Below are 27,796 nucleotides of genomic sequence, written 5' to 3'. Positions count from 1 at the left end.
AATACGAACGTTTCGAACATAGACAAAATGAACTTCATGCGGTATTCCTCGTGTCCATTCCGGACGTAGTCAAATTTAACAGTGGCCATTCCAAACATGGTCAAATTATATCCACTCATATGACACATTGTTCTGGATATAATAAAGCTTTTGACACGACAACGGTAACTTTGGCTTGAAAAGTTCCTTTTTATTCGTCACGTGTTATTCCTGAACGGATAAACCTTTACGCGATCGAAAACACTTTCACCACGATAAGATGACTATCTGTTCGGGATATAGCCTTATTAAATTTCATTAAATTATCTTGGAACGTTAAAATGTATTTATTTTCGTTATTTATAATAGTTAGCAGTTTTACAATGTCTAAAGCGTATTTTTTAACGGTTTATTAGCTGGTTTTATTATTAAAGCTTTAATTTGTGTGAATTAATTTTTATTTATTGTTTATTTATTTTTTAAATATAATTTACATTTTGTTATGCAATTTTCGACATTTTTTATTAATTCTCGTCAGTTATGTGCGAGCCAAATTTTTGTTAATTGTTCGATTTCTTTCACAGGTATATTATAATATTTGTATAGAATTCGACGTTTTTTATTCTTCATATTCTGGTATTTTATTACTGATTCTTTCTTTTCTTTATCTTATAGATATACTCAGCCACGCTAGAACTTAGCGCATAAGCATTTTTCTTTACTTCTCCGGTTTTATATGATTATATAGTCGTATTCTTCTACTTAAATCTCCAACTGATCAATCAAGATTTCATACATTATATTAAAAAACTTAATTTTACATGAAATTTGACATTTGCTGAAAACTCAAAGAAAGAACATTATTGATGAGATTTTTAGGACGCTAGGAATGGACGTGGAATGAACCATTCACTCTCTCAGGATAATAATGTCGTACTTTATTATTTCTTTCACGGGCACACACATGAACACAGCGCATTATTCGACATGTCCACACTATCTGAGCTTCTTCTTTCTTAATAATCAGAAATTACATGAGTGCCATCTGTGGGCAGGATCGCGACATTATCGGCTTATCATGTCGGTTGCCCGCGTGACTTAACTTATAGGAAACAAAAACTAAAAGAAAATGTGATAAAACTAACAGAAATAAAAAGAAATGGTTATCATAATATTGCTATATCACAACACTCTCACCCTTTGAACATTTTCGGCGTTTTATATATTCATGGAACAAACAATACTCATATTCAATCTTAGTTTCTCAAACTGAATGCGTGAGAGGGGTTTGGTGAATGTATCGACTAATTGATCCTCGCTAGGAATATATGTGGGATCCACGATCTTGTCTTCATATTTTTCGCGAATAAAGTGATATTGAATGTCAATGTGCTCTGTTCGGCTGTGGAATTCTTGATTTTTAATTAATTTTTTCGCGCTTTGGTTGTCAATGTGTAATTTTACCGGGGTAAAACATTGATATCCAATACCTAACAAAAATTTTCTTAACCAAACTATTTCTCTATATGCTAGACTGGCTGCGATGTACTCCGCTTCTGTAGTACTCAGACTCACAGTATCTTGACGCTTAGATTTCTAAGTTACAGGTGCGTTAGCTAACTTAAAAATATAACCGCTTGTTGAACGTCTGCTATCTAAATCAGATGCAAAATCTGAATCTGAATAACCAGCTAAATTGTAGTAATTCGCATTGTTTCCTTGGTATAATATTCTGTAGTCTTTGGTTTTTATCAAATATTTGAATATCTTTTGTACAGCATGCCAGTGAGACATGTTATAATTGTTCAAAAATCGACTTACGAGGCCTACTGCGTAAAAGATATCCGGTCTAGAAACCGTAGCTATAAACGACAACGACCCTATCGCTTCTCAATAAGGAATTGAATAACTTAATAAATCGTTATTATTATTATCTTTTGAATACAACGTAGCGTGTGGATCGACAAGAATTGAGGGCTTTGCTTGATCCATGTCGAAGTATGCTTTTATGCGATTAATGTAGGATTTCTGATGAATAAAGATTGTCTTGTTTTCGTGGTTGCGTTTGATCTCCATTTCAACGAAGACTTCGACATTTCCTTTGGTTAATTCGAATTTTTCATGTAAGGTGTTGAATATGTTGTTCAATGTTTCTCTTGATAATACAAATATGAGACCGTCGTCCACGTATAGCGCAATGTAGGGTGTTTCTTGGTTACATTTTCTGTAAAATACACATTGGTCTCCCTCACTGGATTTGAAGTTTATCTCCTTTAAGGCATCTTTGAATCTTTGATTCCAACATCTAGCTGCTTGCTTCAAACGTATAGTGAACGATTCAGTTTACAGATTTTACCATTTTTGTCAGTCTCTATTCCGTCGAAAATTTGCATATAGATAACTTCTTCTAGTTTTCCGTGTAAGAATGCTGTTCTTACATCAAATTGTCCGATTTCTAGATCATTAATTGCAGCCAGCGCCATTAAAATTCTAACTGAGTCATATCGGACGACTGGTGAAAATATTTCCTCGAAATCGGTTCCTGCCTTCTGTGAGTAGCCCTTCGCGCATAGTCTAGCCTTGAATTGAACCTTGTTAGTTGATGAGTCTTCTTTTATTTGGAATACCCATTTGCATCCTATTGGGTTGCAGTCAGGTGGAGTTTGAATTATCGTCCATGTGTTGTTCCTTTTGTGAGCGTGAAGCTCCTCTTGGATAGCTATCATCCAATCTTTGGAATTTTCTCCCGAGACGGCTTGTTGGAACGATTCTGGTTCGTTGAACAACGTAAAACAAGTTTCATATTTGGACGGTTACTTAATTGAGTTTCTTTTTCTCAGATTGTATCTATCCTTTCTGTTCATATTTTCGGTATTTCTTACATCATTAGTTTGGATGTCGGATTCATCCCCATTTGTGTCATTCGTGTCATTGTCTTCAGGGTTGTCTGTAGGATCAACATGAGGATTGACGACTTTAGTTTTAACCGCAGGTAGAGTAATTCTATTTTTCTCGCTGTAAGTATCTGGGACGGAATCTTCATTTATAATCACATCTTTGGCTGTGATAACTCGACTTGTTGCAGGGTTGAAGAGGCGATAGTTGGCTGATGGTATCCGACTAAAATTAACTTCCTTAATTTTGGATCCCACTTCTTCCGTTGTGTATTTGAGACATAAACGTAAGCATCGCTTCTGAAAATCCTTATATGGGACAATTTAGGTTTTCTCTTATACCATATCTCGAAAGGTGTGATGTCGCTTACTTGAGACAACAGGCAGCGATTTAAAATATACGCCGCGATATTAACCGCTTCAGCCCATAGTTTCTTCGGTAAATTCTTGGCAGTTAGCATGGTCCTGGCGCTCTCGACGATCGTACGCATTTCTCTCTCAGCACGTCCATTTTGTTCGTATATGTACGGTGCGGATGTTTCCAACGTAATACCTTTTGTTGCCATGTAACTAGACATCTTCTCGTTTTTGAATTCGGTCCTGTTGTCAGATCTTATAGTTTTTATGCTTCATCCAAACTTGTTAAAAATCAATCGTTCAAATTCTTTGAATTTTTCGAATGTATCATCCTTGTGGCGCAAGAAATACACATGACGAAAACTGAAACGGTCGTCCTTAAAAAGAAGGAAATACTTCGATCCGCCAATGGATTCTTCCGACATGGGTCCATAAAAGTCAGTATGTATGAATTCGCCTACTTCGGTGTCCCTTTTGTGCTCCTTCGGTTTGCAGGGCAGTCGATGCTGTTTTCCAAGTTGACAGCTTTCGCAGAAGAATTCGTCGGGTCGAGACGGTGCGATATCTTTTATAAGCTTCTTGTTTGTCATTTCGAGCAGTGATCGGCGATTAATATGGCCTAAGCGCTTATGCCACGTCTCAATGTCCTTTAAGGAAGCCGAGTTTGCCTCACATTGTAAGGTTACCTTAAACATCATTCTGTATAAGTTATTGTTCTGTTTGGTACTGCGAGCTATTAATTTTCCGTCCCGGTATATTCTTACGCCGTTTGCCTTGAATTTTAGAATACACATTTTTTCGATGCACATTCTGGTCGAAAAAAGGTTTCTACGTAGAGATGAGATGTAAAGAACGTTTTCTAATTCTCCATCGTGCCATTCGTTATTAACTAATCTTTTTATTAATGTGGTTCCCTGTCCCATCACTTTACAAATCGAATCATCTCCTAGGCTGACGGTTTCTCTATAAGATTCGTCTAGGTTAGAAAACCACTCCTGGCGAAAACTCATGTTTTGACGCGCCGCTATCTAAAATCCACACATCTTTTGTATCGGAGTTTAAAATTCGCGCGTAACACTCAGAATCGGAAATTAAAAATGTCTCTAAATTTGCGGAATCCTCGCTATTCGTTTTGCGTTTCGATTTATCAGTGTCTTTGTTACTTTCTGACTTGTCGCGTCTCTTAAGGGATTAGACCATTTTGGAGCCTCAAATTTTAAAGCAGTTTTAAGAATTTTTTTTAAATTATACTGTACAAGGAAAAATTATTTTTTAGTGTTTATTATGAATATATTGAAGAATATAAAAAATATTTTTTAAAGTATTTAATATAAAAATTAAGCGCGTGATGGCTATCTTTTTGTACGTGGTTTTGATCGACATGCAAAACGGCGGACACAATTACTCAGCATTGGTTAGTCGTAGAACAAAAAAACAGAAATATTTATTTTCTACATTCAAAACTAGGGATGTACGTAGTCGTTTTGAGAAATATGCATTTTTGTTAAAATGGCAACGATTTGAAAAAAAGTCATTTTTGGCTTCAAAAATTTGAATGAAATAAAGCGATAGCGGCGAGAATTTTTAAGGTATCGCAAAAATTCTACGTACAGTCCTAGATAATGTTGAAATAAAGATCTGGGTAAAAATTCAAGTCGATCGGATAAAAATTAGCGAAGTTATGCTGCCCGCCGTTTTGAAAAATGATGTTTCGAGAAAAACGCATTTAAAGTTTTTCGTAATAATTTTTTACGCTGAGCGTCGTTTGGCGTCTATTCGTTCTATAACTGACCTCGTATATAAAATAACGGTCAAAATTTTGGCAGAGCCATGTACAGGTACAAAAAAAATGTATAAGAATAAGTGTCCCTTTGCAGGTAACAGGCTCTTTCAATAAGCCGCTTACACGACGTAGCGCAACACGGTGACGCGCTTCACTATACTCACTCGAAACATCATTTTTCTTTGCGATTTCGAAATCGGGTCTAATATATATCATTTTTAAGACTATAAGGAATATTTTAAGCAAAAAAAAAATTCGATTTTTTGAAAGTGTCAAGGTAGTCTAACTCCTTAAAACAATTTCTAGCAATATGACCCTTTTTACCGCAGTAATGACAAGTAAAGTCTTTTCTGTTACCTTTAGCCGTCATTTTATCGTTATTGCGTTGCTTACGCGAGACGTTGTCCTTGAGATGCGAGCTTTCGGTCTGAACTTTGATCGCTGCAAGTGCATTTACTGTTTCGTCCATGGCGGTGAGACGATTCTCTTCCCTAATTAATCGTTCGATGAGGACATCCTTTCTCTGGTCCCTCTCGCTTACGCTGTCTCAGGCAGTCACCAGGGCGTTGAATTTTGACGGAAGAGTCCCCAGAATTTTAGCGGTGATCATGACCTCTGATATCTCTTCTCCGATGTCCTTCAATTGACGTGCCATGTTCTCTAGTTTGGTAATGTGCTGCCCGACGGAATCAGCGGTCGACATTCGTTATTCATGAAATTTGGTCATTAGTGTGAGTTTATTCGAAGCATTCTGTTCGTGAATGGTGCTTAGCTTCGATCATATTTCTGCAGCAGTTTCGCAGGTTATCAGGTATTCGAGTTGCGAATACTCTATTGAGGACGATATTGCACATCGCTTTTGCATTTTTTTGACTTCTCTCTCTCTCTCTCTCTCTCTCTCTCTCTCTCTCTCTCTCTCTCTCTCTCTCTCTCTCTCTCTCTCTCTCTCTCTCTCTCTCTCTCTCTCTCTCTCTCTCTCTCTCTCTCCCTCCCTCTCCTTCTCTCCCCCTCTCTCCCCCCTCTCTCCCTTCTCTCTCCCCCTCTCTCCCCCCTCTCTCCCCTATATATATGTATATATAATAATTAGCCTTTTGCAAAATCATATATAATAATTAAATATACAATTTATATACGTATATACGTAATCTTCTATATAATATAAATATAATATCATATATATACATTTATAAAAAAATAATTTTTTGTTTGCAAAAAATAATAAAAATACTCATCTTTTTTATAGATAACAGCTTATGTCCTGATTCTGGCACATCGGTCACATTATCAAAAGTGCGTGATGGATCTACAAGAGCAACAACATTCAGGCATTTATCTGACACGGATCGAATTCTGCTGGAAAACTTGAACATTGATCGCTGCAGATCTAGGCAAACTGGTCGATTTTTAACAGTACACAAGAGACGGCGTAAGAAGCTTACCACTAGATCTTTGAATCAAGAGCCTGGCATCCTAGATGATATTTTTCACGGGCTAGTACAGGTAATTTACATTAAAAATCAAATAAAAACTTTTTAATTAAAAGCATATATAAAGTATATGTAAAAAGTATATATATACAGGGTGTAACTAAAAAAACATATATGGCATATAATGACGGATTCTTTGGACAATTTGGAGACGATTTTTCCTTAGCAAAAATGTTGAGAAGTCAATAATTTTAGAGTTATAAGTTATTTAAAAAAATGGGTTTCTCGCAAATTAAACATTTTAGAGTTAAAAGACTAACATATTTACATTCTTCAGTTAATTTCAGGTATAGTTTACCTAAATAAAATTTTAATTTGAGGCTTAGTTAAAAAGATATGTAATGACAAAAATTGGAAGTGTGCAAAAAATAATGACCTTTTTCGACATTTTTGCTGAGGAAAAATCGTCTCCAAATTGGTCAGAGAATCTGCCATTATATGTCATATATGTTTTTTTAGTTACACCTTGTATATATACTTTTTATATATATTTATAAAAATTAAAAAAAAGATAATAGCAAATTTTAAAGAACAATAAAAAAAGACAAATTTTAAATGAGTATGTACATATATATATATACTCATATGTACATACATACTCATTTAAAATATCTTTTTTTATTGCTCTTTAAAATTTGCTACTATTTTCTTTTTAATTTTATTAAATATATATGTGTGCAAACCTGCACACATATTACTGTAGTTATTAATATTTAAAATTAATAAATAAAAATATTGAATACATTTTTATTTATTCAATATTTTTATTTATTAATTTCAAATATATATTTAACATAAAATATATTTTCTTTAAAAAATACTTTTTTAGATAATTATTATAATAAAATATATTTTTTTATTTCAGTAATACCATTTTTATTATTTATTTTTGTGTGCGTGTTCTCTAAATATTTTTTTGCTAAACTGTTGTATGTGATTCACGCATACGGAAGTCTAGTAATATTAGACTGCATTTAGTAAATGCTACGTATCTGTAAAATTTCGTTAAAATCGGACATAAATCATATATGAAAGTCTTATTCAAGAGTACACTTTTAAAAAGGTGAAGAGACTGCCCTCTTTAGGACAGGTGTCCCAAAAAGAACATAACTTAAAAATTTTAAATAAAATTTCTTATGTTTTATTGCATATCTTGTAGCTTATCTTGAAAACTTTTCAAAAAACTATAATAAAATATTATATAATAAAATATTATATAATAAAATATTTTTTAGGTTTTGAGTTATGAGGCTTAAAAGTTACAGTACCGCCGGTATTAGTTTTACTCAAGTTATATCACATCCAGCACGATCGAATTTACACTTCTGTTGTATTTACGCACACACATACACACACACACACACACACATATATATATATATATATATATATACAGTGTGTCCCGAAAATGCCGGTAAATATTTTAATGGCAGGTTCTTTAGAACATTTTAAGACGAAAAGTTTAATACAAAAATGTCGAGGCTACAATAGTTTTTAAACTGGAAGCAATTATATTTCACGAATGATAGGACTGAGATTTCGTGCTTTCAGGTACAGCAAAATAACAAGTGCTAACATAATATCGTGAAAAGAGCGCTATTTATAGGAGCACTTTTATCACTTGTTATTTTGCCGCACTTGAGAGCACGAAATCTCAGCCCTATCATTCGTGAAATATAATTGCTTCCAGTTTAAAAACTATTGTAGCCTTGACATTTTTGTATTAAACTTTTCGTCCTAAAATGTTCTAAAGAACCTACCATTAAAATATTTACCGGTATTTTCAGGATACCCTGTATACAGTGCCGGTTTTAGCATGACTGGCGCCCCGGGAAAAAATGATCGTGGCGCCCCACTTAAGGGCACGAATATCAATTAGTAATTATCATGATCGCACATATGAGAATTCAGGGGCACAGGCGGCGTCCCTAAAAATTTGGCGCTCCGAGCGGTCGCCCGACTGCATCCTACCCAAACATCGGCACTGTATATACATATATGTATGTGTATATATATATATATATATATATATGTACTACGCACAACAATTAGAGAATCGAGTTTTCTTAAAAAATTGACAAAATTCAACTAGCTGTAACTTTGTTAAAAATAAACGAAATTTAAATTTAACAAAAGAGTTTTAAAGCTGAAATTTCTACTTTCGAAAGCTCATTATTATTATTGGTAATTTTTACATGTAGAAAACTACGAGCTAGACAAAATGTGAAATTTTTTTCTTACTTTAAGAGCCTGTCACATGTCTAAAAAAAATCTGTGAACATTTTAAATTTTCTAATGTAAAAGCTTAAAGTTTTCCCTACAAAACCATTTTCTTTTAATTTGTCTATGATTTTTTTTATTGAGTTACCGTTGATTAAATAAAAAATGAGCATTTTGACTTTAATCGCTCGTAACTCCGTCAAAAATCATTGTATCGCAATGAACAAAAAAGCTGAAACTTTGCTCCACAAAATGAATATATAATGAATATATAATTGTTAAATTTTTTTAACAAACATGTAAACATACTATAAATGAAAGAAAATAACGTAAAAATTATCGATTTTTCCTTTCTTTATTTTAACACAGAGAACAATTGTGTAAAACAACAACAAAAATTGGTTCTTCACGTTTTTTTATACTTTAAAGTACACAGAATTTGATAAAAAATTGCCGAATAGCTATAAGATTTTTTTCATGGTGGTCACTACGTTTTTATGGGACAAAATGTACAAGAAATTATGAAATTGCTTAATTTCAATAAGAAAAAATGGAAAAGTCAATGTTAAAAAATTGATTTCTAGTACACTGACATTACATTAACTTCTACTAATTGTGTCAGCAAGAGAAAAAGAAACATTTTTTAATTTCTTTTTCTCTATCAAAATTTGAGAAAATTGAAAATTATCCGCGAAAATGTAAAAATCTACTGACTACACAAACGCATGTTTGAGAAAGCAAACTATGTCTCGCAAAGGGTTGTCAGGAAATTTTTTCACGAGCGCTCGCGGACCGCACGCAAGCCACAGAATTTGCCATTCTACATCATTCAATCATACACTTTACACACACACACACACACGCACGCACGCACGCACGCACGCACACACACGCATAAAAGGAGTTCAAAGGCAAAAAAATATCACAAAAGCGACAAGTTATAAGTGAAAACACACACACACACACAAAACGAAGCATCAATCCGACAGTCCGACCTCCTCGTAGTATGATTTGAATAACGTTAACGCCAACGATTTTGAAATTTTTTTCAGTATACATATATGTATGCGTGCGTGCGTGCGTGCGTGCGTGAGTGCGTGCGTGCGTGTGTGCGTGCGTGCGTGCGTGCGTGCGTGCGTGCGTGCGTGCGTGCGTGTGTGTGTGTGTGTGTGTGCACACAACACACAATTAGAAAACTCTGTACATTGCCTTCCCTCTTTTCCGATGAAGTTGTAAGGTCGTTGATTACTACTTAAAAAAAAGTGTTTGACCCCTATTAACCTCTGACATGTGTACTGTGATCATTAAAACAGAATTGATCATTTGTTTTTTAATTTGCATTTTTGCATTATCTGCACTACTTGCTCGAGTTCGTTGACCGTTGTCAATATCTAAAATTGTTACTTCTTATTTACCTTATTTATTGTTAAATTATTTACTTTTACTGCCTCCAAATAATCAGAAATCTTCATCCTTTCTATTTTTTTTATCTTCTTCTTGTCTCAAAGATAAATATGTAGAAGCATATGAGCTCATTTTGCATTTTGCATTTTTTTTAAACATACTAGTCTACGAACTCAACTGTCATCGCACCGTATCTGTATAAATGCACTCGTCCGTCACTTGCAAAACTACAATGACTACATCGATAATTTTTTTTTTGATCGAATGGTCAATGCTCTTATGGATCTCAACGGGAAAGAGAGAAGGCAAACGTACAAGTTTCTCTAATTGTATGTTTCTATGTGTGTACAAATATAAAAGACATAAATTCGACCATGCAACCTCTACGCGATATACCTTGAGTAATATGGGCAATACTGTAACTGTCAAGTTTCATAATTCGAAGAGTACTTAATCAAAGAAATTTATTAATATTTTAGAAAGTTCTTGAGATAAGCTATAAGAATATAATAAAACATAAACGGTCTTGTTTGAATTTTTAAGTTGGGTATCCCCTTGAAGAGCAATACTTTTAATTCCCTTAAAAGAATAACCCCTTAAAGTAATCGAACACGTTTTACGGGTTCTCGTAATTTTTGACCAATTTCGAAATATAGAGGGTGGAGACTTTAACATCTTGTATTAAAGTTTTAGACTTTCTTTCATAAATATTTCGTAAAGAAAATGATTTGAAAACATCTTGATATTTTGATGTCAGCTACAATAAAATGTAATAAAAATTTTATTCAGAACAAAAATTGTCATATATATGTCACTTTAATTTAATTTTATTCAAGAGCAAATTAAAATTATTTTTATACAAAACATTTTTTAAATAAATTATTTCCCCATCAAAAAAATTTAGTTAAAATAAAGTAAATAATTTTATTATATGTATTAAATACAAGATATGTATCCAATATAAAAACTCAAATATTTAAAAAAATATATATTTAGAATAAATATTTCAGACAAAAATTGTTTGATTTTTAAGTAAAAAAAATTATTATGTATTTGACTTTAAGTAATAATGCATATGTTAGAAACAGCTTGAAATTTTTTAATAAAAGCATCACTCATTTTTATTATATGTATGTTATTTTATTACATATTACATACATATATATATATATATATATATATATATATATATATATATATTCTTGTAGTTGATGTCAAGACATTTACAAAATATTCATTTCAAATAATGCTGTATTAAAAAAAAAAAAAAAAAAACAAAATCAGTCTTTGTAAAAGTCGCTATTTTGAGCTCATCGTGAGATGAGCACGTGTGACAACTAAAATTGATCTGAATTTCTGATTAATCGAACGTTGTGTCATTTTTTGATCAATATGATGACCTCTACAATGTTCTAATTGGTCAAACACATCAATCAATTAGGAATTTGGACACCGATTTCGTTTCTTTTACTGATACAAGGTACTCAAGTTGCAAATTCAATTTGAGTAAAAATTTAGTGAATTATGAGTCATTAAAGTTTAAGTACTGCCGAAATTAGGCGTATATGACGACTTCGATAGAGATTACTATACGGATAGATTTTTTCTTTATGTGTGTATGTGTTTTAAAGCAGTGTTGTGATCAAATTATAATTAAATTTTTTTAGCATTAGTTAGACTATGCATAAAATGGAAGAAAAATTGAATATAGATGTTGGGCACAAATCATTGGGTCCAACATCTGTACGAAAGAGAAAGGTGGAGTCATTTGTCTGCAACGCATGCTTTGATATTGTTGTTGCTATCGTCACTTACTGTCTAGCTGGTACAGCAAAATAATGCACACAATGAGGAATAATAATCCAGAAAGCACATAATATTGACGAGAGGATATTTAAAAAAAAAAATTTTTTATCATTTTTTTATAATTGTTTTTTAACAAAACAAAAAAGAGACTAAAAGACGTCTTTTCGACAAAAAAAAATAGTTCATTTTCTTATTTTAATGCGACGCATTATGCGATAATCTCACATATAAGATTGAGTAATGAAAACATTATAAAAGAATGACTAATAAGATCATAACAACCATTTTATCAATTTAATTTCGAACAATTTCTGCTCGAATAAGTGAAAATATAATATTTCAGACAAATACTGTCCGAATAAATGATAATTATTCCTTATTGTTTACTTAGGCTAGAAACAAAGTAATCACGGGCTTACGGAGCAAACGGTTTATTTAAATATAATAATTGTTGTAAACTTGAAACAAATATTCTAGTAAAAATAACTGGTGAAAAGAAAAAAATTCATTAATTAAAAACTAAAAAAACAAAAAATAAATATAAGATTATGTTGCGCATTTCCACACGTTTTAGTCCTATGTGACCGGACTCTCTTCAGTGTATCAGATAAACAAAAAATAAATTACAATCAGTCTATCGCAATATACATGTGTCGAAATTGTAATTAAAACATATGTAATAATCTAAATAATCTCGAATCTTTTAAAAGCTCAAAAGGATTCCCTACCTCGGATATCACACAACGATGTGGTTTATCGGATAGATTGCGCCTCATACATGGGTCAGACGAAAAGACTTTTGAAAACCCGCATTTCTGAACATAAGCATTTCTAACAAATACTAGATAGTTAAAAATAATTGTCCTTAAACGCAGAAACGGGAAACCAACGATGGTTATCTTCAAATCCGTAGTCCCCCACAATGTTTTCCCCGACAATTGCGGCGTGACAATAATTGTCGCCTATAAATTGAGATTTTAGAGATAGTGCCTATGACATTGTAAGGATTAACTCACCAACGGTGATTCCGCCGCATCATACAACGAGCTCGGCAAAAACTGTCATGCGAATTTATCTTCACGAAGCGCACTATGTTAATGTCGTGTCAAACATATAATAATAAGGGCATCTTGAGATTAACGACTCGAAAATAAACAAGTGACATTAAACAATTGATGCCAAAAATAAATATTAATTTAAAACTTTCTCAATTTTTCTATTAATGGTAAATAGGATGGATGCAATGCCTCCGTATCGCTTTGTAGATTTAACCCTTTCTTTTGCCGCTTAATAAAAAGCATCTCCGAAATAAGTCTTTTAAAATAATTCGGCTCTCTATCTAAGACTCGTATGTCTCCCCATTTAAAATTGTGGTTTTCATTAAACCTGTGGTCTGTAATAACAGAGCTCTGACAATGTGCTCTATTTATGTAATTCTTATGTTCAGAAATGCGGATTTTCAAAAGTCTTTTCGTCTGATCTGTTTCACTTTTATTTTTTGGGAGCGTGTAGAAGACCGACAAACTAAAATAAAAAGTTCTTTAGAGATTTGACCGTTTTTGCTCCATTTTGGAGAAAATCGCAAAAAAAGAAACAAAATAAGTTTTCGTTTTTTTACTTATTTATTTACATTTTATTCATGTTATCATCTATTTAATGTAGATATTGTTCAAAATGCTGCCCTCTTGCAGCAATGCAAGCATTACATCTAGCACTGACCACATTAATTGGAGTGAGGTCCAGTTGCGCACAGAATAAATTGGACACAGTAGATAAAATAAATCGAACACAACAAAAAACGAACACATGGTAGTTGAAATCGGATACAGTGCAAATCGGACACAGTAGAAAACGGACACGCGGCAGTTGCAATTGGACACAATCAATCGGACATAATAAGAAACGAACACACAGTAGTTGCAAACGGACACAGTGCAAAACGGACACAATGCCAATCGGACACAGTGGAAATCGGACACATTGCTAATCGGACACAGTGTCAATCGGACACACGATAAAATGGGTGAGTACCGATCGGATACAATGCTTATTAGCCGATTGAAAATGAGGTTTTTTTAATTGATCAACTGTACTGGTTAGCTGGTTACTGCCGGTAGCGTCCCGATTGTGCACATGTTCGATCAGACACACCACATATATTGATCGATGCCTAGGGTAACCAGCACAGTTGACCAATCAAAAAACCTCATTTTTAACTGGCCAATAAGCATTGTGTCCAATCGGTACTCACTCATTTCATCGACGAGATACTATTAAAGACCATCAGTCTTACGGGGTTTAGTGTGATAGGAAAAAATTACCGACAATGTAAAGATTTTCTTGTTGTAGATAAGAAAATCTTTGTACTGTTGATAATAAAATAATGATTAGATACAATAAATTGCTTATTTTGTTATTTTAAAGACAGCTATACAGAAGATCTATACATTTTTCATAATAAAAAAACAATTAGATGAGTTAAAATATACACATAATTTAAATAACTCAACTGCCGCGTGTTCCTTTTCTATTGTGTCCGATTTACACTGTGTCTGATTGGCATTATGTCCGATTATCACTGTGTCCGATTGGCATTGTGTCCGATTATCACTGTGTCCGATTCCAACTACCGTGTGTCCGTTTCTTGTTGTGTCCGATTGGACTTGTGTCCGATTTATTTTACCTACTGTGTCCGATTTATTCTGTGCGCAACTGGGATCTCTTCCATTAAAAACAGCTAGAATTGTTCTAGTAAAACTGACTAAAGACTGATTAAGGACTCGTAGAAAAAAGCAATAATGTAAACAAATAAAAGAATGTAAAGGATAACATCAAGTGTTTACATATGTAAGGAACCTTAAAACAGAAAGTTTATTCGGTACCAATCAACTCAAGAGAGCAACTGACGATAGGAGATTGCATTTTTACGATTTTCTCCAAAATGGAACAAAAATGAGCAAATCTCTAAAGAACTTTTTGTCTTAGTTTTTTGGTCCTCTACATGCTTCCGAAGTTTTACCATTTAAATTGAGAACATCCTATATATATGGGGCATTTAGGTGTATAGTAATAAACTATTCCTTTTAACTTTTAATCTTATTTTGTTATAAACTCTTTAATGTTCTGACCATAGACCTAAAGTATGGACTGCGCAATGCAATTCAAAAGTGAGTCCCAGTGTGAGAAAAAGACAGCACGAATTTGCGGCCAATATCTGCCTTTTTTAGTCAACATCAAAACATATGATAGATAAAGACAGAGGTAATTCGCGGCCACTTGCTATTTCGCTCTTTTTGTGGAGTCAGTTTCACCTACGGCTAAAATAGGGATAGCGTAGTCCATACTTTAGGTCTATGGTTCTGACTATAGAAGAAGGAAAGGTACATAAGAATATATAACCAATAGATAGTAAACCCAAAATTGTCAACAGCGTCATCTGAAATTCTAGGGAATATTACATTGATCATACAATAAAATGTTATAGATTGTCCGACACTTCTCCTCATTTTATTGTAGTCTGATCAACCGAAAACTCTAAGTTTTTCAAACCTTTGAGTGTTTTGTCATCAGGTCTGCAAGCATTTCGTCAGTTGGGTAATATTGATATGACACAATTTCTTGATCAACGTAGTAAGAACGTAGTACAAACTTGACTTTTGTATCAATGTTTATTCTGATTTGATAATCTTCCAGTTTCAATAAATTTAAGACAACTTTGGTTATCTTCATAAATTATTTAATGGTGCATTCACAATTTGCTGCATGCTATCTAAGAGTCGTCTCAATCAAAATGCCACGCCTCAGACAGTGCGATAAACTCTGCTTTCATAGTTGATAATGATACTACACTTTGTTTGCGACAACCCCAACTAACTAAGCCTCCATCAACAAAGAAAACATATCCACTATTTGACTTCCTATCCGTTCTGTTTTTTACCCAGTTCGCATCAGAGAATTCCATATAACAATTTGTTTATGTCATTATTATTTCCAAGTCCCAATTTCATTGTCAGATGTGATATTCCTTTTAAGCACTTCAGTACTCGCTTCAATTCATTTCAGTCCTGTTGTCGTGGTTGGCTTACCTTTTGTGCTAAAATTAAAATACTTGCTGAAATCTCCTATCGTGTGTTTATTGACATGTAGAGTAAACATACAATGAGTTTTTAATAATCCTTATTTGATAATAGCAGATCATTGTTTAAATCTTGATTTACTTTGAAATATCCAACATTCATTGGAGCACTTGAGACCTTTGCATCTTGAAGATCAAATTCAGTCACCATCTTTTAAATATATTTGGATTGGCTCAAGTAATATACGCCAAATTCATCTCTGATGAATTCAATGCCTAAAGTTTTTTATTTTTTTTAAATTATAGATTTTAAAAACGGAGCTGATATTATCCTTTATCTATAATTTCATTTGTTTTTGCCGCTATAATTATGTCATCAACGTAAACGACAAGAAAACACCATTCATCATCCTTCTTAATATAAAGACATGAATCAACATTGCTCTGCGAAATTGGTTTTATTTAAAATCTTGTTAAATTCATCAAGATTTTGCTGCTTGTTTCAAACTATATAAATCTTTCTGTAACAAACAAACTAATTCTTCTTTGCCATTCTAAACGAAACTCGATGGCTGCTTCATGTAAATTTTTTCCTTTACTTTTCCGTTTAAAAATACTGTCGTAAAATCAAAATGTTGTACAATGTATTTTTCTTTTGAAGCAATTGCCAGAAGTATTCTAAATATTGCTTGTCTTGCAACTGGGACAAAGACGTGATCATAATCGGTGTCGTATTTTTGGGAAAAATCTTGCGCAACTAATCGCGCTTTGAAACGAATGATATTTCCTTTAGCATCTTCTTTTGCTCCATACACCCATTTGCATCCAATGGCTGTTCGGGCATCTGACAATTTACATAATTTTCACGTTTGATTGTCTCGTTTTTCTTTAGTGACTTCATCTTCTCTTCCATTGTTTGAATCTACTGTGCTTTGTTTTGACTTGATAAGACCTCAGATAATGTTTTAGGTTCTTTTATTTCGTCAGTCACCTTTAATGTGTCATATGTTAATCGATCCGGTGATATACCTTTAGTTGAACGTTTTGAAATTCATTTTGTCTGCTGTATTTGCTCCTCCTGAAAATCATTCTCTTCATTTGTTTCAGCTGTATTATTTTCTTTATCCTCACTTATGTTCGGTGTAGTGTCAAATGATTGAAAGTTCTCATCAGACTCAGTATCTTGATAAACCGTTAATTCAGACAATTTACCAAAATCAGCTTCAACTTCATTATCATTGCTTCTTTTGTCGCTTATCTTCACATTTGTAAAATGAATATCTCGATTGACAATTAACTTCCTTTGGGCCAGATCGCAGCAACGATATGCTTTGGAATTTTCATCATAACCAATCAATATCATTTAATTTGCTGTCTTGTCCAATTTTCGTTTTTTTCAGCTGGAACATGAACATAACATTTTAAACCAAATATTTAAAAGTGTTTTACCTTAGGTTTGCTTTTGAACCACATCTCATATGGCGTTGTTTCAATGGCTTTGGTTGGCAAACGATTTTGAACGTAGTTTGCCATATTCACTGCTTCGGCCCAAAATGCGTATGGTAAGTTTGCATCCATAATCATACACTTTGCCATTTCCATAAGTAAACGGTTTTTTCTCTCAGTAACATCGTTTTGCTGAGATGTGTATGATGCTGTGTATTTGGATACCTTGATTCTTCAAGTACTCAATAACTTTTTTACTAACGTACTCTTCTCCTCGATCTGATCTTATTATCTTCGACTTCTTGAAAAATTCATTCTTCACCATTTCAATGTACTCTTTAATCTTTAATTTAACTTCTAATTTTTCTCGAAGAAAGTAAACAACTGTATTTCGAGAAAAATCATCGATAAATGTAAGTATATCTTTTTCCACTAGGCGAAGTAGTTTGCATGGGTCCGTACACATCTGAATGGAATAGATTAAGTACACATGTTGACTTGCTTAATGATTGTTTTGGAAAAGGTAAGCGTGACATTTTTGCTTAAAGACATACTTCATTGGATTTTGATTCTGCAAATTTTTATTTCATCAGTCATCTGTTTTGAACACATTTCTTTGATTGCATTTGGATCTCGATGCCAGTAATATATACAGTTTAATTTGTGTTCCTTGATTGTGTAGACTTTATCTGGTTAACACAGCTTATATAAGTTACTATTTGCTTTTGCAATTGCTATCTGTTTTTCACCACTTTTGATTTCGCAAAAGTTTCTTGAAAAATTAACTGTAAAATCTTTGTCTATTAGTTTTTTTACTGATAATAAATTTCCATTTACCTGTGGTGCGTACAAAACATCAGTAACAGTTGCGTATGATGTTATTCCATCCAAATTAATAAATTCAATTTTGCATGTGTCTTTGCTTTGTACATGTACCTTTTCACAGTTGGCTACATTTAGACTGCTACAATCCAGGTGTTCAAACGAGACAAAACATCTATTGTCACTTGTAACATGGTTTATCGCACCGAAATCAATAATCCAATTATTTAAATTAGATGGTGAAACCATAAATAAAAATTCATTATTTTCAACTTTATTTACTTTGCTGCTTACCACCTTCTTATCTGTTGTCATTTTGTCTTTTTTCTCTTTCTTCTCTTTTCAAAATTTATATTTTTGCTAATCCTTTTTTATATGACCATTCTTTTGGCAGAAAAAACAAGATAATTTGCTTTCCGTTGTCTGTCAAAATTGAACAGTTTCTGTTGTTACTGCTACCATCAATTTCCTTGCGACGATTATATTCATCGATTAATTTTGACTTTATCAAAGACATTGTTAAATCAACTTCTGATCTTACTTCAAGTGCTGTAACTAGCGCATCGTAGCTTCTGAGTAAATTACTTAATACCATTGCAACTGTCCATCTTTCTGATAACCGTTCCTCGGCAGATCGACTAATCTTTGAAATAAATACGTTAATTCAGAAATATGAGTTTCCATATTACCTGTTTCATCCATCTTCGAACTGCAAATTCTTCGCATAAGACTAATTTTATTGCCAAGAGTATTCTTTTCATGATATTCCTTTAATGCTAACCATGTGGTACGTGCTGTCGTCTTTGTTCAAATAAGGCACAGTTGGCTGTCTTCAACTAACAGGCCGATCATTGAGCGAGCCTGATCAGCCTTTCTTCGCCAGTCATCTATCTCTCTCTTGTTTGAGCCGTCGCCTTTCAATTCAGGTTTTACTTGATTAACAACGCTCCATAAATTTTCTTTAATTAGTAACAATTCCATTTTATATTTCCAGGTGAAATAATTTTCACCGTTCAATTTGGCAACTGTGATTTTTGTAATGTCGGCCATTATCATGTACTTTCGTGATAAACGGTCACTGTAAAATTTTAACCTTTATCTGCGATACCCTTTTAACTGGGTCCATAATCTGTTTCACCTTTATTTTATATACAGGGTGTCCCATAAAGATTGAATCAACTGTTCATGAGCAAGCAGAGCGCATTAAACTGAACAGAAAAGTCTTATACCATTTTCCGATTTTCGCAATAATTATTAAAATATTAATTAAAAACGCTTAGCAAACAATATTATACATATCTACGAGATGTCCGGTAATAATCGCCCCAACTCTCTAGGGCAGATAGAGCAGGTCAAACTGAACATAAAAGTCCTGTATCATTTTGCAATTAGCGCAATAATTATTGAACTATTAATTAAAAACGCTCAAGGTATGCTGAGCGCTATATGCGGCGCGCGCTTATACGCTGAACGTTTTTAATTAATATTTTAATAATTATTGCGCTAATTGCAAAATGATACAGGACTTTTATGTTTAGTTTGACCTGCTCTATCTGCCCTAGAGAGTTGGGGCGATTATTACCGGACATCTTGTAGATATGTATAATATTGTTTGCTAAGCGTTTTTAATTAATATTTTAATAATTATTGCGAAAATCGCAAAATGGTATAAGACTTTTCTATTCAGTTTAATGCGCTCTACCTGCTCACGAACGTTACACATACATATATATATATATATATGTGTGTGTGTGTATATATATATATATATATATATATATATATATATATATATATATAGGGTGCAGCAGTAACTCTGTCCGTTTGAAATATTTCCTCTATTTTTAGAGAAAATATTGTAATTACGAAAGTTGTACGGCATCAAGAGAGCTATAATATGCTAGCACTAATTTTATTTTAGGTGGAGGCGCTTCGGAAATATCAAGATCATTAATGTTCTTTTAAATGAAAACCTCTATTTTTATTACATATTCTTGTAGCTTATCTCGAGAGCTTTCCGAAGTACTATAATAAAATATTTTTTCAATTAATACTTTTTGAGTTATAAGGCTTCAAAGTTGCAGTATTTTAACATAAAATACAAAATATCTCATAAAATATTCATTTTTCTATTATTTTACCTAATACTTTTATGCACAGAATAATGAGACAAATCAATTGGCGTAATTAAAACACATAATTATGTTAAAGTAAAAATGTGTAACTGGTAATTGCAAATTCAGATTTTTTCTTAAAGATAAGTATGTGTTTTCTTTACACCAATTGATTTGTCTCATTATTCTGTGCATAAAAGTATTAAGGTAAAATAATCGAAAAATGAATATTTTACGAGATATCTTGTATTTTATTGTTAAAATACTGCAACTTTGAAGCCTTATAACTCAAAAAGTATTTAATAAAAAAATATTTTATTATAGTGTTTCGGAAAGCTCTCGAGATAAGCTACAAGAATATGTAATAAAAATAGAAGTTTTTAATTAAAAGAACATGAATAACCTTGATATTTCCGAAGCGCCCCCATCTAAAAAAATTAGTGCTAGCATATTATAGCTCTCTTGATGCCGTTCAACTTTCATAATTACAATATTTTCATATCTCTAAAAATAGCGGAGATATTTCATGTGGACAGAGTTACTACCCCACCCTGTATATATATACATATATATATATATATATATATAAATATATATATATATACACGCTAAAACATACTGGTTTTTTTTCTGTACGCGCGAATTCAAAACTAGTTAAAAATAATTAAATATTTTCTTATTCTAATGTGAATAAAAGAGACATACAGAATAAATATGAATTTTAAAGGGTATTTTTCTATTTTAATGAATGAAGTATTTGACGAAAATAATGAGGTACCATTAGTAGAAATTTATAAGCATTTTTTTTATACAAAGAATGCAAAGAAGAGGAAAATTAAAACTTTGATGAAAATAAATGAAAAAAAGTCATAATCATTCTGGATAATATTCTGAAATTCGTGTGAATTTATACACCGAATATGATTTTTTCTTATTTTTAGGATGAAATTAATATATAACTATAGCATAATTTTTACATACTTTTCATATAATAATATATTAATTTTCCATTTTCGTCCAATATTGGTTGGCCATGATTATCAGTGTATATTAAATAATTGTACTTTTATCCATAATGTCTATAATAAATAAGTAAGTAATAAATCAAATAAAAATAAAATTTTGGTAAATTAATTAAAAAATCTTATTTCATACATAAAACTCAATATTTCAATTAGTGCTTAACTAAATAGAATTTAACTTTATTTACTAGTAGAAGTAATAATTTAATCCATAAGTATAGAAGTTTGTAAATTTATAAGCATCCAAAATTGATAGTTTAAATATATGCTTGTAGGATAACTGATTAAAATACCAAGTTTAACAAAATAAGATAAATCCAACACAATAAATATATAAAATTAATTATTTATGTATTCATATTTGGCGCCTTCATATTTGCAACTAACTTAAAATTTACAAAAGGTATCCTGCTTTATTGCTCGGTATAATGTGGTATCAATTATCAAAACAGTTAGCCACGCCTCTACCACAAATTACCAAACACACAAAAACGTTCTGGTATAGTTTGGTATACTTTGGTCACAGTATAAGTATACACAGTAGCGACAGTGAGCGTCGGCACCTTTGATGTTGATGTTGCCTGGTCACATGACCTGTCGCCATTTTGAGAATAGTACACGCGCGCTGTTTTTCATTTGGCTACAAGAATAATTTTATAATTATATTTAATAAATTGATAAAATTTATTTGTCGTCTCTTTCTCTCTCTCTCTCTCTCTCAAAAATTTATTATTACTGAAATATATCTTTACTTATATCTTTCCGAATCACGTGAAAAACTAAAAAAACTAAGCCCAGGCACTCGTCCCGAAATATTTTTACAACTTTTCATTGCACAAGAGAATCCACCTTTTTTCGCTTTCATATTGCACTATATTGGACAAAATTTTATGTCATTTTTACACAATAAATAAAATAATATGACAGTAGTATTCACGTAAAACATATTTGTCTATATTATAGGTTAGATGCATCCATAGGGCGCAGCTATCTTCTCCGTAGTACAAGCTGACGCATGCGCACTAGAAATTTGTCACATTAAAATCGCTCACTGTCGCTATTGTGTATACTTATACTGTACTTTGTTGCTATACCAGAGTCACACCAAAAATCGCCTTTTATTATAAACTCTTTAATGATCTGACCATAGTGTAATAAGATAGGTATAACATTGCGCATAATGGCGGCAGCATAATGGAATAGTCAATCAAAAATTGGTCCCAAATACACCCATGAAATTCAAATATGTAATTAAAATTTGTAAATATAACTTATGGAAATATCAAAGATAAAATTAATAATAAATAATAATAATTAATAATAAAACTAAATAAAGTCTGTTATCTACTTTTTCCCATTAAATATAAATATAAAATAAGTATATACCATTATATAATTTTAATCAGATTCTTTATTCTAAAGGGTTACAATAACTTCCTTTCCATACTTCAGGTATATTACAAAATAAAACAAGAACAAGCTTATATATATGGCAATGTAGAATTAAATAGAATAGAAATTATACGATATAAATTATATTACATACGTCTGTTGCTTTTTTTCATTCAGTGGCAAGATATCCTTTTCTTTGCAAATTTCTTGTATATCATCTTATATATACATATCTTCTTTTATTTGTTCAACAACTTATTCTTGTACAACTACTTCCTTTACAGCATTTTCTTTAGAAAAGTAATATGCTGATTTTTATGCATATATTGCACAAGTTTGGTGTAAGTCGGTATCCTTGTTTTCACTTTAAAAAAAGTAAATAATTATTTTAAAAAGTAAATAATTATTTTAGTTTTCACATGTTACAGAAGATAGTCTTGAGTTTGCTCTATTTCAAAACTTGATCCTCCATAATATATCAAAACCGAATAATTTGCAAAGTGTAATTTTTTGTTCAATAATTATTGTATATTAATATTATTAGTATGTTTTACTTGTGTTACTAATACATATACATAAAATCTCATCTTTAAATAAAAAGAATACTTACGGTACTTTCATCTTTTTGTTTGCATTTGCAACGTCTTTTTCTTCCACTACTTTTACTATTTTTCTTTTTTCTAAATTTAACATTTTGGTAGGAATGGAATCCTTTTTTAATCGCTGCCTTTGTTTGGTAGGCACATTACTTGTACGTGGTTTTGTCCACTCCATTTCAAAATAATCTTCATTAAAATGTAGATTGCATACTCTTGCTAAAATTAAGTTGTAGTATAATGTATTTATGTAATAAAATAACATTATCTTATACATAAAACAGAAGAATTACATAAGAAATAATAATAGAGAAATTATACATATCTACTTACCAGAATCAATTTTTATATCAATATCATTTATTTTACAAGCATTAAGCCATTGCTGCCAAGTATGTGCATTCTTTGGAAATCTGAAAAATTTCAGATTTGTCGTCTGCGTATGGTCAGTACGACTTGTACGATTTTTTACGCAACACGTTGGCATGGTTCCTGCAAATAGGAAAAAATATATACTATAGAAATAAAAAGATTAACAGCATCACATTAATATATCTCTTTCTAAGGATATATATCCAAAATATACTTACAATATATTTTATTTAACAGTTTTCTATTTCTCAACACCACATACACCACTTTACAACACCACAACACACTTTACAATACCACAATACACTTCACAATACCACAACACTTAACCCCTTCGCAGTGTAGCTAAAATAGACTTTGTGCTAAGAAGTGTGTAAAGAAAAAAGTTTTTGGATTCTCTTGATGATTTTACTATTTAGGTTTTTGGGGTCGCTGAATTCAAATCTAACATTAGAATTTTAAAATTCAAAATGGCGGATCCAATACATACAGGGTGAGGAAAAAATATGGAAACCCTGAAAAATCTCGGAAAATATAAGTTTTACAGAAAAATGTTTCGGACAAAAAGTTGTATGGTTTCGAAAGGGCTATAAGATGATACCATTGGTTTGACCTTGGATAGTCGTTTGAATCGAACGATTTTCAAATTTTTGATTCGCCATATTGGATCCACCATTTTGAATTTTTAAATTCTGATGTCAGATTTGAATTCAGCAACCCCAAAAACCTTAGAGTACTGAGTTTTGTAAAAATTGAAAAAGCGTAAACCCTTTTTTTTATATGGCCGAGTTCGTCCATAACACACTGGTGGCACGACTTATTTTTGGCCGAGTTTGGCTCGTACACTGCGAAGGGGTTAAATGCAAGCTAAACAACTTTTTTTTACTTTCTTTACAACGCTTATAACTTTCGCTTAAGACTTTTAAACCGCGCTTGGCTTTTAAACTACATATACATATAGCTCTAAACATATGTGCGCAGCCATATTACTTTTCAGCATTTAAGACCAATTCCTGATTGGTCGAAGAGCGGCCATTACTTTGGATGACTGCGCATCCTCGGGAATGTTATACCCATCGACATATAGAATGGACTGAGCATCGCGATAGCCAAGCGGGTGCTCGCTATCGAGAGAGAGAGAGAGACTACACCTGAAGCCTATGTCTGTCTTTTTTGCTAGCATCTCATTGGTTATTTTGTCTCCTTCCAGTAACAAAATAACCAATGAGATGCTAGCAAAGAAGACAGAAGAGGCCTCAGCTGTAGTCTCTCTCTCTCTCTCGATAGCGGGCGTCCGCTTGGCTATCGCGATGCTCAGTCCATTCTATATGTCGATGGTTACACCTATCTTATTACACCATGGTTCTGACTATAGAAAAAGGAAAGGTACATAAGAATCTATACATATATAACCAATAGATAGTAAATCCAAAGAATGTCAACAGCGCCATCTGAAATTCTGGGGAATATTACACTGACCATACAATAAAATGTGATAGATCGTCCAATATGATTCACATATGAGAAGTTAGCGCAATCTATCCGATAAACCATATCGTTTTGTGACATTCATGATAGAGGATTTTTCTGAGCTTTTGAAAGATTCGAGATTATTAAGATTATTATATAGAGAGATTATTATATACTACATTGATACTTTTGCTAAAAATTTAAGCAGCTAATTATAAATCTGGGAAAGTGTGGCGATACGAGTCAGTCGCAGTTGGTGAGGCGCAAAAAATTTCTTTAATCAATATTAAAATCAAACAAACAAATTTAAATACATATAAATTGGTTTGACATATAAATATAAAATTAAGACGTACGTTTTGGCCTTCTCTTTAAGCCATTTTCAGTGCAAATTAATCGGAATAAACATTATAGTAAATATAAACATATTTGCGTCAAACTGATGTAAAGTAAAGAACGGATAGTTACAATGATAAAGTACTCAATTTGGTCATTTACATAAATATTGTGACGTTGACACATGTTGGAGAAGAGTATAAGTCGAAAACGCAGAGTAGCATTCTATCGAACTAAAGTATTATCTTGTCGTTTGTTGGTGCGGATATATTTATAACAATTGTCTGAACATCACTGATTCGTAGGCTGATCAAATTAATTAATAAAAATAAAAATTAATTGAAAAAGAAAACCAAAGCGGTTAGTCAAACAAATAAAAATAAAAAAATGATAATAAATAAAGGAAAATGTAATAAATAAGATAAAAAATAAATAAATAAGACATAACAGTCAAACAAATAAAATTAAATAATGATAATAAATAAAGGAAAATGTAATAAATTAAAGAAAAATTAAATAATTAAGACATAATAAGTTGTCAAAGATAATTACCCAATGATGTAAGACATTGTCAAATCTGGATTGGAAATTTGTCTCATTAAAGTTGCTTATAACACTGAGAACCTGGGGTAACAACATCTCGAGTGTCTCAACAAAGACTGATACAAATAAACAGATTGCACCTAAGTATAACCTGTGTCAATCGTATCGAGAGAGAGTCAAAAAAAAGCTGTTTGTTATTTATTATATTATGTTTGATTTAAAACTTAGGGAGTTTATCTACAATTACCGAATATATTTCATCTAAATTTTCGGTGTCCGTTTGCAAATTAATGCCTTCTTTTTGTTTTTTTATGTAGATCATTTCAGAGATGAGTCTCTTATAATAACAGCGTTCTTTATCCAGGACCCTAACATTATTCCAATCAAATTCGTGGTTAAAATTAAGTTTATATGTCGATATCTGAACGGTTATTGCAATTCTTTTTGATATCGTTGCGATGTTCGGCAATTCTAGTCTTAAGTTTCCTTTTTGTTTGTCCAACGTATGATACGTGGCAGTTAGAACAATTAATCTTATACACCACGTTCTTTTGATCATAATTCAGTTTATCTTTGTGTCCTTTATGAGGCCCCGTAATTTATTAATGCTATAAAATGCCAACCTCATTTTTTTTAAACGGTCAGAGAAAGACTGAAATTTTTATTTGACAGACACAATTATTCGGACATTATTAATACAATATCGACTAATAATAACAATGACACTGATGGTGACAAGAATTCCACATTTTTCGTTTTACCGTATGTCCCCTCCTTGAGTGACCGTTTTTTAAAAATTGCGAAGGAATCTGATGTGAGGTTGGCATTAAGATTAATTTCAAATCTTTCGTGTGTAAGCGGCTTAGTATGTTAGTATGTCCGCCAATTGTTCATTGTTCCAATATGACTACCCACATAGCATAAGATCTTCATAGGATATCCTGATTTGATCGAAATGATCCCATTTTGATCCAGACTAAAAATTGTCTGTAGGATTACTTGAGGATATCCTATGTAGCATCTCCTACGAAGATCTTATATAAGACATCCATAGGACATTCTGATTTGATAAAAAATAAATAAAAAAGATATGAAAAAGAGTTATCCATAGAATTTCCTAAGGATATTTCTAATATATATAGATATTAAAATAATATATATATTTTTTTATGTAAGATATCTTTTGCCTAATTTAAAGATATATATATGTATATATATATATATATATATATATATATATATATATATATATGTATATATGTGTATATATATATATATATATATATATATATATATATATACATATATACATATATACATATATCTTCAAATTAGGCAAAAGATATCTTACATATATATTATATATTTTTTAAATGTAAGCCATTTTTTAACTACTTTCAATTTAATTTCCCAATTTTAATTTCGTGTGCATGCGCACACACATATACAGGGTGTTTCATTTTAATTCCTCCAGTGAAATATCTCGAAAAATATGGAAAATTCGAAAAAATGTTTCAGACAAAAGTTGTATGGTTTCTAGGAGAACATAAGATGGTGCCATCAGTTTGACCTTGAAGAGTCATATGAAGGTCACGTGAAGGTCATTTTGAATTTCTTAAATGGAACACCCTATATATTTTTGCATATTCTTGTAGCTTATCTTGAGAGCTTTCCAAAA

At 31.9% G+C, this 27,796-nt stretch overlaps 2 protein-coding genes across 20 annotated transcripts in view; one reads left to right on the top strand and one right to left on the bottom strand.

The window, feature by feature from the left end:
* Positions 1 to 27,796, top strand: part of LOC140668128 (uncharacterized) — a 165,270-nt gene that overhangs the window by 95,050 nt on the left and 42,424 nt on the right. For all 19 annotated transcript variants that reach the window (XR_012047125.1, XR_012047124.1, XR_012047123.1 and 16 more), the window contains exon 4: positions 6,257 to 6,513. Coding sequence is in view for 16 of the 19 variants with exons in the window: in XM_072896799.1 (XP_072752900.1) it covers positions 6,257 to 6,513 (257 nt within the window). In the remaining 3 variants the exon portion in view is untranslated. The remainder of the gene's footprint in view (positions 1 to 6,256; positions 6,514 to 27,796) is intronic.
* LOC140667633 (uncharacterized) lies at positions 23,080 to 24,068 on the bottom strand. Its single transcript, XM_072895775.1, has 4 exons — positions 23,988 to 24,068; positions 23,731 to 23,889; positions 23,412 to 23,616; positions 23,080 to 23,155 (listed from the first exon to the last, which is right to left on the bottom strand). Exons 2-4 carry the CDS (start codon positions 23,882 to 23,884, stop codon positions 23,080 to 23,082), a joined length of 435 nt encoding a protein of 144 aa, XP_072751876.1. The 5' UTR covers positions 23,885 to 23,889; positions 23,988 to 24,068.

The sequence above is a fragment of the Anoplolepis gracilipes genome, chromosome 7 (assembly GCF_047496725.1).
Source record: "Anoplolepis gracilipes chromosome 7, ASM4749672v1, whole genome shotgun sequence".
NCBI lineage: Eukaryota > Metazoa > Arthropoda > Insecta > Hymenoptera > Formicidae > Anoplolepis > Anoplolepis gracilipes.
The sequence above is the reverse complement of the archived record's forward strand: the minus strand, read 5'-3'. Positions and strand labels throughout refer to the sequence as shown.